General features: G+C 42.1%; 1 protein-coding gene across 4 annotated transcripts in view; it reads left to right on the forward strand.

Moving 5' to 3' along the window:
* Edem3 (ER degradation enhancing alpha-mannosidase like protein 3) overlaps positions 1–5717 on the forward strand; it is a 66764-nt gene extending 61047 nt beyond the window's left edge. For all 4 annotated transcript variants that reach the window (XM_052737172.1, XM_052737169.1, XM_052737173.1 and 1 more), the window contains one exon: positions 1810–5717. In XM_052737172.1, coding sequence (XP_052593132.1) covers positions 1810–2216 — 407 coding nt within the window. In that variant the 3' untranslated portion in view covers positions 2217–5717. The remainder of the gene's footprint in view (positions 1–1809) is intronic.
* The last annotated feature ends 5255 nt before the right edge of the window (positions 5718–10972 follow it).

A 10972-nucleotide genomic window follows, 5' to 3' on the forward strand; every position in this document is an offset into this window, starting at 1 on the left:
AAGTTTTTGTCTTCAATTTATTTAGTGATTATTGCATGATTGTTTATTACATAGCTCTTCTTAACCCTGTGAGCTTTGCTTTCATTTACCATAGAATGTGCTGGTGAATGAATGATTGTATAACATTCAGACTCTTAAGTCTTCACCAACGTTATCTTCCCTTTGATTAGGAAGACCCACTGGTTCTTTGGACCCTTGTCCAGTCTTTTTGTTTCTGTGTTTCTTCTGATTTGCCATATCTGGATCAGTGTTAGAACCTTTAGATTGGCAACAGGTGCCTGAGAGTGGAGACGTAACAAGATGGCTAACCTCGGCTCCTTTGAATCTTTGTTTCTCTCAAAGCCCAGGCTGACTTGGCTGCGGCCGCCTTTGTTTCTTGTTCTGTGGGTTCACAAGCTTTACAAGCCCAGTGGGCAGCACTTGGCACTTCTGTACTTCTAACCCATTTGTTTATTCCCATACCAGTAATGTAGACGCTTTGTTTGGAATACATTTCACATGATAGCTCTTCCCTTACTGAATCTTTTTAGAATTCAATTTTGTATAGTTCAAAAATTAAAAGAAGGAGAAATGAGATTCTTTTTGGAATCATATATTTGCGTATTTTTTAATAGAGAGTAGAAAACTGTTAAATGTGACAACTTCCTGTTCTGGAACATATCTAAATTTAATCAGCTCTTATTTTTTTCTTTTTATTATAATTATATAGTATTAAGTAATATGAGCCTTATACCTGTCATAATTTAGTTTTGTAGTTTTTATTATATTATGAAAAATGTGTGATTTCACTTTTAGCTGTCGGTGCTTCTATTGAGTTACTGTACTTGCAGTTAGAATTTTCTTTACCAATTTTTTTATCAGTCTTGGTAGTAGTTCTTAAAATTAGAGTTGCTTTATGTCTTACTTAGGGTTTCTATTGTTGTGAAGAGACACCATGACCATGGCAACTCTTATAAAGGAAAACATTTAACTGGGGCTGGCTTACAGTTCATAGGTTTAGTCCATTATCATCATGGCAGGAAATGGCAGCATGCAGGCAGACATGGTGCTGGAGAAGGAGCTGAGAGTTCTACATCTTGATCTGCAGGCAGCAGGAGAGTGTGAGACACTGGTCCTGGCTTCAGCATCTGAAACCTCAAAGCCCACCCTCAGTGACACACTGCCTTGGGTTTGGGGTCAGAAGCTTCAGAATTGGAGTTAGAAGTATCTCTGAGACACCACCTTGTTACATGGATGCTGGGATTCAAACTCTTGTTCTAATGATTGTGCAGCAGGCACACTCAGCCCCTGAGCCATCTCTAGCCATGATGTTTAATGCATTTTAGTCATGTTGAAATTTTGTATGCATTTTAACATTTCTGTTTGGTGCTTTTGTCACTAATATTCATCCAAGTCAGCGTTATGCTATGAGTTATTATTATTCCTTTCCATTTGGAGTGATGTTTACTTTCCTGCCAGCACATTCTCTCCACAACTAACTCCACAGCAAATGGGATTGTAAGACCTTGACTTCAGGGCCACTGTTTACTGCTTGATAGGACTGCTTTATTTCTTAATCTTGTTGCAAAGTTGTAAGTGAGGTGTGCTTTTTTTTTTTTTTTTTTTTTTTTGGTTTTTCGAGACAGGGTTCTCTGTGTAGCTTTGCGCCTTTCCTGGAACTCATTTGATAGCCCAGGCTGGCCTCGAACTCACAGAGATCCGCCTGCCTCTGCCTCCCGAGTGCTGGGATTAAAGGCATGCGCCACCACCGCCCGGCTGAGGTGTGCTTTTTAAGAGGGAGAGTGATTCATTTGTTCTTTTCCTGTGCAGATCCTGAAATGGAGAATGAAGACCAGCCATCTTCTGAAAAGGACTCTCAGAATCAAAGTACAGAACAGATACTGTCCCTTCCTCAGACAGTTGACCTGGTTGATCAGGAGACCCCTGAAGACCCCCTCGATTCTCACTCAGAGTCTTCGTCTCCAGCAGACATTGAAGAGGCTGCTGGCTTTGCCCCTTCTGAACAGATATCTAGTTCCACAGAAAGCCTTGAGACTACAAGTCTTGATGGTGAATGTACAGATTTAGATAACCAACTTCAAGAACAATCAGAAACTGAGGAAGATTCCAATCCTAATGTTAGCTGGGGTAAAAAGGTCCAGCCTATAGACTCCATATTAGCAGACTGGAATGAAGATATAGAAGCATTTGAAATGATGGAGAAGGATGAACTCTGACTCTGTAAGGACTCTCTCTGGTGGTAGACATTTAAAAAGAAGAGGTAAACTGTGGTTTTTGACACCCTATACCAAGCAGGCGCTCCTGGGAGGCTCTGAGCAGTGCTCAAAGCACGTTCTGACTGGGGTAAGTAGTTACCGTAGGAATCTGGAGCATGCTGTGTTAGAGCTGACCTCACCAAAACTGTCCTGTCCAAAGTGGAAACTCACAACCCCTCAAATGATGGTATTGTGTCCCCTGCAGCTCCCAGACCGGGGAGGATGACTGGCCATTCCTGGGTAGACAGGAAATGAATTCCACTGATGGGAAGTGGGGACTCGGGCCAGTGCAGCTTTCTAATTGAAGGGAGCTTCACTGCCTTGGGTTTGGGGTCAGAAGCTCTGCTGAGATTTGAATGAGTGCTGTGGTATTCTGGCCTTGCTGCCTTCACAAGAACACTTTAAGTGACCTGCAGGTTATGAAGCAGAGGCATCCATAGTAACAACTGTTTCTGCTCATCGCTTTCACCTGCTTCATTCAGTGAGAAATGGTCAAAGATGACTTGATTGCTTTTTCTCTCCCAACAATGTCCTTGCATTTAAACCAAAGGTGAAGCCAGTGTACTTTTTTCAGTGAGTTTTCCTATAAAGACCTACTGTGGGGCCAGGAAGAGGGTCATATAGATAGAGTGGGAACTGGTTGCTTGATACCAGGGGTAAATAGAGAGAAAGAGAAACTATAATGTTGCAATATCAACTTCCCATTGGGCCATAGGGGAAGCTATGACTACTTTAAGTGGGAATCAGCAGTAGATCCTTGGGGGGTGGATTTATGTCTTTTCCAGTTCATTTCTCTTAAGGTGGTTACTCTAGCCATCAGCCTTACTCCATCCCATGTTTAGTATCCAGTTTGAGCCAGAAGGCTCCTCCCAAGCCTTATGGAGCCATTAGAACCCATAGTAGTGGTCTGCAATCCCGGGGTGACACCACCTTTATCCTTTGAAACTGGTCTCTAATATCACACCTAAGGAGTCTGTCACATTTTCTGTTGAATCATGGATTTAGGTTTATTTAATTTTGTTTTAACAAATACTCCTTCTGATGTGGACTTGAAAATTAGCCCTTGGTGACCTGTGTAAAAAAAACAAACAAACTATATAGCCATATAAGTAAAAAAAAAGTTCTTCCTTCCTTCTTTCTTTCTTTCTTTCTTTCTTTCTTTCTTTCCTTCCTTCCTTCCTTCCTTCCTTCCTTCCTTCCTTCTTTCTTTCTTTCTTTCTTTCTTTCTTTCTTTCGGCAGTCTGGGCTGGCCACATTTATTATGTTTGGTTTTGCTTATTGATAGTTCTACATTGGAATCATGGTTTTCTTCATTTTATTTATTTTTAAACTTATTTTAATTACTTCTAAAGGAATATTTGAGAGACTTCATTCCTTTTTACCATGGCATTACACCATAATCTTTTTCTAAAACATGGTTTTGAGGTACTGAATAACTTAGACTATACACGGAGCTGTTAAAGACAGTAGTGCTGTATCGTAGTTGTGTATATTCGTGTACAGTTTGTCTTAGGTCCCTTATGAAAGGGTAAACATGCCCTTTCATAAGGGGATGAATACCTGCTTTCAAAAATTCCGACTAAGCATAATTGGGTCAGTGAGTAATAACTCTTAGAGAATTCACTGGGGACGGGGTAGTATAGCAAGTCCTTTGTTGGCTCGTAGTTGAACCTGTCACCGAAGTGGGTAGTTTTAGTCTCTCTGCATGTGCGGTTTGGTGCAGGGGCTAGAACTGTAGTATGTAGTGCATACAGAGGGCAGATGTGCTTTGTTGTCCTAATTACAAAGCTGCCCAGGTAGCTGGAGCTTAACCGCTTGACTTGATTTACAGGACTGGGGCTTGGAGAAAAGGAACACTCTTCTTCTGAGGCTTTGATTGCAGAAGCCTTACGTGCATTGATTTTGGATTTGTAGCTCAAAGCCGTTGTTGTCTAAATCTAACTCTTTTAAGTTATCAAAGCAGCATCATTTTTTTCTCTCAAGAACTTAATGGCATGAAGGATCCCATGACATACAAGGAAAGGCCAGCTTTCTGCCACTTGCTGTTCCTGTGGCCACTAGGAGGCGCTGTTGCCCTTCAGTAAGGTTTAGATGAGCTTATTGATTTGTTTAGAAAACCAAATCCTTTAAAGAAATAAATTTAAAATGTTTTTCTTACTATCTAGAAGGAATAATCCTCAGTTTTTCCCGTAAGAAGGAGGTATATGTTCCACTTCAGAACACAGCTGAATGAACACATTCTAGCTAATTCCACATTCATTTTCTTATTTGACTTAACTGCCGCAGGTAGTCTTTAAGTTCATTAGAAAATTTTAACAGCATAGATTTTTTAAATGTTTTTTTTTTTGTTGTTGTTTGTTAAAAATTTTTCATAGATATTTTATTTACTTGCTGAAGATTCAGGGAATTCTGAGACCCTGAGTTTAGAAACATCTGGTCTACCTCAGTTAAATGTTGACTGCTTAGAAATCGAGCTGAAATGATCACCACAGCCATAAAATTGTTTGACTAAGAAAGATTTATATAATGTTTACAAACCTGGAATCAAGTATGGATCTTACCTGAAAGTTAAAAGTTACCTGTTAGAGCAAGTATTTAATTCAGGTATTTTCAAGTTTTAAAACTTGTTTGCCTAGTAAAATTAGGTATAGTTTTTTTTTTTCCTCACATAGAAAGTCCATTGAAATTATATTCCCTAATTTGCAATGTTTTCCCCATAAAATTTAAGTGTGAAAGAACTGTAGTTTACTAGATATGTTTCAGGTGGGATATTTTGTTAGGTTTCCTTTTTTCTTTTTAACCTATGTAATAAGCTTCCAAAAAGAGTATAATTGTTTCAGAACAAATTATTTTGTAATTTTCCTTTCCCTTTTTCTTTACAGTGTTAGATATTTTTAAATGAAAAATTATGCACTCTCTGACTTTAATTTCACTGATGTAATGATTTTCTTGGGAATTCTTTTAGTTTCAAATTACCATCAGATAAACCTTTCTTACAGCAAAGCCAGCTTTGTTCCCTCACCAAACCCCTGCCAGGTTCATCATAAAGAAGCTCAGCCTAAGTAATTCAGATAGTGCTTATCATTTTAGAGGGTGGGCAGCATTTAGGAAATACTCCAACTGGTTGTTTTATGCGCAAGGCTACAGTCAGAACATAGAAAAAAAAAAACATTCTGTGAATGAAACATTGTATGTTCAGATTTTATAAAAGACATTTTTAAAGCCCAATTTACAGCCGTATATTTTCTTATGATGTAATTTATGAAAAAGCCGTCTGTACTAACAGGTGCTGTAACACTACTGTTGTTGGGTTTTATCGTTTGGTGATAAATGTATACAATATTTCTAATGGAAACTATGTACTGTGATGTCAAAGTCTGGGCAAAATGTATATAATCCTTGTATATAATTGTGTATTGATTATATTACTGATTGTAAATTTAATAAAACATGTAAATATTCTGGTCTAGTTTTAAATTTTGAATTTTTAAAATCATTGTGCAAATATCTAGAATTTGGTATCTTTCTTTTCTTTTTGTTTCTCTTTACTGCAGGGCAGTGAATTGGGGGCATTTGGGGTATAGAAACCGAGACATACATCAGTTCTAAAACTCATAGTGCCTAGTTCAAACTAGAGTTAAAAATAAATGCTAATAATTCTGCATCAATATTGGTAACATTTATGTCTTGAATTTACTTACATTTAATAAAGTGACTTGCCCTCTTTTAATATTATCATCAAAAGTAGCTCTGTTAGTTACTTTTCTATTGCTGTATTGAAGACTGTGGCCAAAAGCAGCTTTGGTTTCTGGGGGCTCGGAGTCACCACCATCACGGCAGGGAGTGGCGGCCATCGGATGTAGTGACAAGCGGCAGAGAGCACACATCCAGCGCTGCAGACGGGAAGAGGAAACTGGGGTGGCGGGAAGCTCTTGAAACCTCAAAGCGTGTCCCCAGAGGCACTTCCTCTAGTAAGGCCACACCCCCTGTACCTCCCCAAGCAGTGTCACCAACTGCAGATCGATGGGATCAAGTATTCAAATGCCAGAGCCTATGGCGGCCAGAGAGTGGCGGTGGCACATTATTAAAACCACCACAGTAGCCGTGGCCCTTCTCTGCTCGTCCGAGGAGGCCATTTCCTTTCAGTGGCACTCGGCAGTGGCCCCCGATCCCCTCGCTCTCCCAGGATCTGAGCAGATGCATTAAAAGCTACATAATGACCCTTATCGTTTGTAAGACCCGAACAAGTTCCAAGCGTCTTACAGTGCCAAATTTAGTGACTGGGCAGTGGAGGGCAGCGCTGGTTCAATTCCAGAGGCCAACCTGAGATCGGTCCAGTGGGTCACCCGCTTCTGGCTTCCTCAGCCCTGATTCTCTCCAGTTCCTGCTTGCTTTTTGATCAATCACACCCACTTCCTGCTTGGCATGTCTCCCCCTCTGAAATTGGGGGTTAGGAGTGACAGCATCTGTCCTGAGGGTGTCTGGGCAATTAGTCCAGCCTTAATATGTCCCCCCAAAAGCAACGAGGACAGGGCTGCACAGAGTTGGCCCCACCCCTCACTAGCTGAAACACTAGGGGGAACTGGCCCTGCCCCTCACCAACTGCAGCACTTGGGAGAGTGGGCCCTGCACCTCGCCTGGACAACACAGTAGAGCTTGCCCTGGTGGTGTGAGTGTGGGTGAGCTGGACCCGAAGGTCTGAGAGCAAGAGAACTGGCCCCACTCTCTGCTGCAGGCTACATTGGGTGAGTTGGGGGGGGGGGGGGCATGCTAGAGAGCTCACCCAGGTGGTGTCAATGAGGGAAAGCTGGCAGGCTCACCAACCCACCACCCAGGCCCAGAACCAAGGCTATGAGTTAGCCTACCCCAACATTCACCTCATCTATGGTCTGCTGGAGCACGTGAAGGAGCCAGACCTGCAGATTCAAAGCTCCAAGATCTCCATGACACAGATCAACAACAGGATATCCAAGAGGAGTCCCAGTGAGGGGCCAGCACCCACAGTGCAGCAGAAGCCAGAGGTCTTGAACCAGACCAAGGGCTCATTGCAGTAAACACTTGCAAGTAAAGGTATATGGATGAAAGCGTATACTGTATGACTCACCAGACCACACTATCGCTTCCACGCCAAGATTTATTTTGTTTTGTTTTGTTTTAATTTTTTTTGGTGGGGGAGGTTTGCAAGGGCAGAGGGCAGAGGGCAGAAGCGAGGTGACAGGGAGTTGAATGGGATTGGAGTGCATGATCCACAGTGAAATCCACAGAGAATGAATAAAAAGTTAAAAAAAATACCATTTGATAAAAAAGTGAATGTATTATATGTATATAATAATAAATATATTAATAAATAATAAATATAATATATAAATATTAATATGATATAATTATAATAGATATAATAATGTATATTATACATGTGTTATGTGTGTATAATATATATTATACATATATTAGATATAATAAAAATATTCTTCAATATAAATAATGAAAAATCTAGAATTATCTATCATATGTGAACTTGACTCTGATGAATAATTAAACACACACACACACACACAAATGCACATATAGATAGTCATGATCTTAACTCATTTAACTAACAGGACATTCAAAACCTGAGAGTATAGCAATGAACTGAAAGGCCATAGAAGAGACATAAATAAATGAATGAATAAACAAATAATAGAGTTTATGGGGAACGTGTGTTAAGTGCTTAGAGAATGGTGAAAATCAATATGGGCTGAGATTCTATTTTAAATAACAGATATTAACACATTAAAATATCTGTGGTTATCTCTGCATTATAGACAATTGCTCTTTTCTTATCGTGTGTAGTAGTCTCCCATAATCCATGGGGACTATTTTCCAACACTTCAGTGAATACCTGAAACATGAGAGGATATTAACCTTACATAAACTGTGCTTTTCTTTGCATACACAGGTATCTTAGGATAAGATTTCATTTCTAAGCCAATCATAGTAAAAGTATAACAATAATTTTGGTTATAATAAAGGTTGTGTGAATATAGTCTTTCTCTTTGTCTCTCAAAATCCTGTACTGCATGTTCCTTTCTTGTGGTGATGTGCAGTGATGTAACACCCATGAGAGACGTGAGGTGAGGGTGAGGAGGATGAAGTTGGCACTGGGAGACAGTGTTATACTACTGTGTAAGGCTTACTTAAACACAAGCACTGCTCCACAGTACTAATTCATCTAATAGTTGATACAGGTACTAAGTGACTGCCAGGCAGATAGCAGATACAGAGTGGATACACTGGCTACGCTTTGAGAAAAGCAGGAAACCCAGGTGAATTCTTCTCATTTTAAAACATCCTTTAAATTAGCTTTCTGTGTGAAGACAAAATTCCTGAGATAAGCAACTTAAGAGAAGACTGCATTGCTTTTGGCTCATATTTGAGGGGTTTGAATCCAGGGTTGTTTGGCTGTGTGGTTCTTGGACCTGTGTGAAGCAGAGCATCGTGGTAGCATGCGATCAGGAAAACTACTGTCTCCGTTGTAACCAAGGAGCAGAAAAAGAAAGAAAGAAGGCCAGGCCCCAATATCTCCTTCAAGGACACACTCCTAGTGACATAACTTTCCTCCTGGGGTCCCATTTAAAGGTTCCACTGCCCCCCCCCCATACACATAGTGTTACAAGTTAGTCACCTAGACGGTGGCATATAGGCCCCTGGGTGGCATTTAATGTATTAGACTATTTCAAAGTGGCAAATACCAAGAGAAACAATTAAAGGGGGATGATTTATTTTGGCCCACAGTGTTCAAGGCTTCGGTCCTTGGCTATCTTACTGCACTGCTAAGGCTGTTGTGAGACAGAGCATCAGCTTCACAGGCCATGTGATGCTGCTGTTCGCCCCAGGGTAGTTAGAAAGCAGCGTACTGGAGGGGAAGGAAGGTGCCGGGAACAGGCACATTCCTCCAATCAGGTGGTCCCACTTCCCAACGTTTTCATCACCTCCCAACAACGACATCAAGTTACATATTCACCAACCCATTGTTAGAGGACCAGTCACGATGCTTCAGTTCAAGATCAGTTATCTACACCAAAGGCGTCCTCCAAGGTTGAGATTTTCCCCTGGTCTATCAGTCACCCTCACTGTCAGTGATTATGTGGCTTTCTAATTCAGAGCTCCAGTTCAGCCAGGTAGGTCAATGGAAACTGTTCCTTGTCCTTTCACTTTCCCACAAGTTTCTGTCAATCAGAGCTGCTCTTCTATCGGAAGCCATGAAAATGTCTCTCCCGAGTTGAGTTCAGATCGTGCCTCTACCAGTTGGTCTGGCCAGACTGATGACTCAGTTTCACCCACCATCTTCCTTCTCTGGTTCCTGGGGGTTCACAGTCTCCAGCAGCCTTATGAGAGCTACAAACCCAGGTGGGTACATTTATAATTCTCTGCTCAGCTCAACAGTGGTTCCTTCCAGTCCCAGCAACTTCTCAGAGAGGCCCAAACAGGTTGAGTGCTAATCCAGCATGGTGAATGAGGTCCTCCGTAGAGGCCTGGTAAAAAGGACTGCCATTTTTTTTTTTTTTTTTTTTTTTTTTTTGGTACCTTTTAGCAGGCATCCACACACACCGAGCATGCGTGGTGGCATGGCAAGCTGTACTGTAGTTTACAGGGATGCTTCACAAGCGCCTCTAAGGCCAGCTAGTCAGCTGCTGAGGGGACCTGGGGCCTGAGGGTCCTCGCTCTTGCTGAAAGGGTGGGAATGGAGAAAGGCACTGCTCACAGACTAGGGCCTCTGGTTGCCGAGTCGGGATATTTATCAGACCCTTCACATGGTGAACAAGCGAGCTAGCTCTCCTCGTTTCCTAGGAAACTGCCAATCTCACCGATCTTTGGCTCTTTCGTCCTCTGGGGTCCACACCGCCAGACCTAAGGGACATCTTCAAGCTATAAACAAATCCGGCCGGCAGTCAGTTTTTCTGTCTTGCCACTAGACCGGGAGCCCTGGCCAACTGGCTTCCGGTTGGTCTGGGCCAGTCGGGGGCATCCAGGAGCGGGCAGTCACTACTGGAGTGCTCAGTCTGGAATGTGGGAGTGACATTTGTCCTGAATGAACAAGGGCTCGAAATCCCTGGGAAATGTCAAAGAGATGATGCAACAACTTTGTGTCACGACAACCCTGAAGAAGCTTCAGCGTTTTTTTCCCCTGGAAGAGAACATGGCTCACATGGGAGCCTTGGGATTTCAGAGCCAGAACGTTCCTGAGAACATCCTATCATCCGGTCTCTTCTTCAACGGGCTGAACACAGAGGCCAGATGTGGGAAGTGACACGCGCATCTGGAACCCACCCCTTCTAAGCTTTCTGCAGCAGGACGGCTCTGCGCATGTGCCTTGGGGTCATGGCTTCACTGGGCAGACTCGGCTTGCTCATTCCTCCTTCGCAAGTTAGCATCCAGCTAGTGAGATCATTACCAACTTCAAAGCTGCTCCGAGCTGCCCTTCCAGGCCGGGCTCCACCGCCTTGCCATAACATCTACCGACGTAGACAGCGTTGCTCACTATTTAAACTTACAGCATATTCGAACAGAAATGTCATTTAATTCCTTAGAAACTGGCTCTCCTCGCTGGAAGTATCTGTTCTTCCTTTCCTGATGAATAAATCCATTCATAAAAGATACATTCTGTGCTTTTTTTGTGTGCTGCCATTCATCCCCATTAACTCATGTGTGGGCGGAGTTCAGTGGAAAGAGCG

Source organism: Peromyscus californicus, unplaced genomic scaffold (genome assembly GCF_007827085.1).
Source record: "Peromyscus californicus insignis strain IS unplaced genomic scaffold, ASM782708v3 Scaffold_14__1_contigs__length_90479793_seg_2, whole genome shotgun sequence".
Taxonomy (NCBI): domain Eukaryota; kingdom Metazoa; phylum Chordata; class Mammalia; order Rodentia; family Cricetidae; genus Peromyscus; species Peromyscus californicus.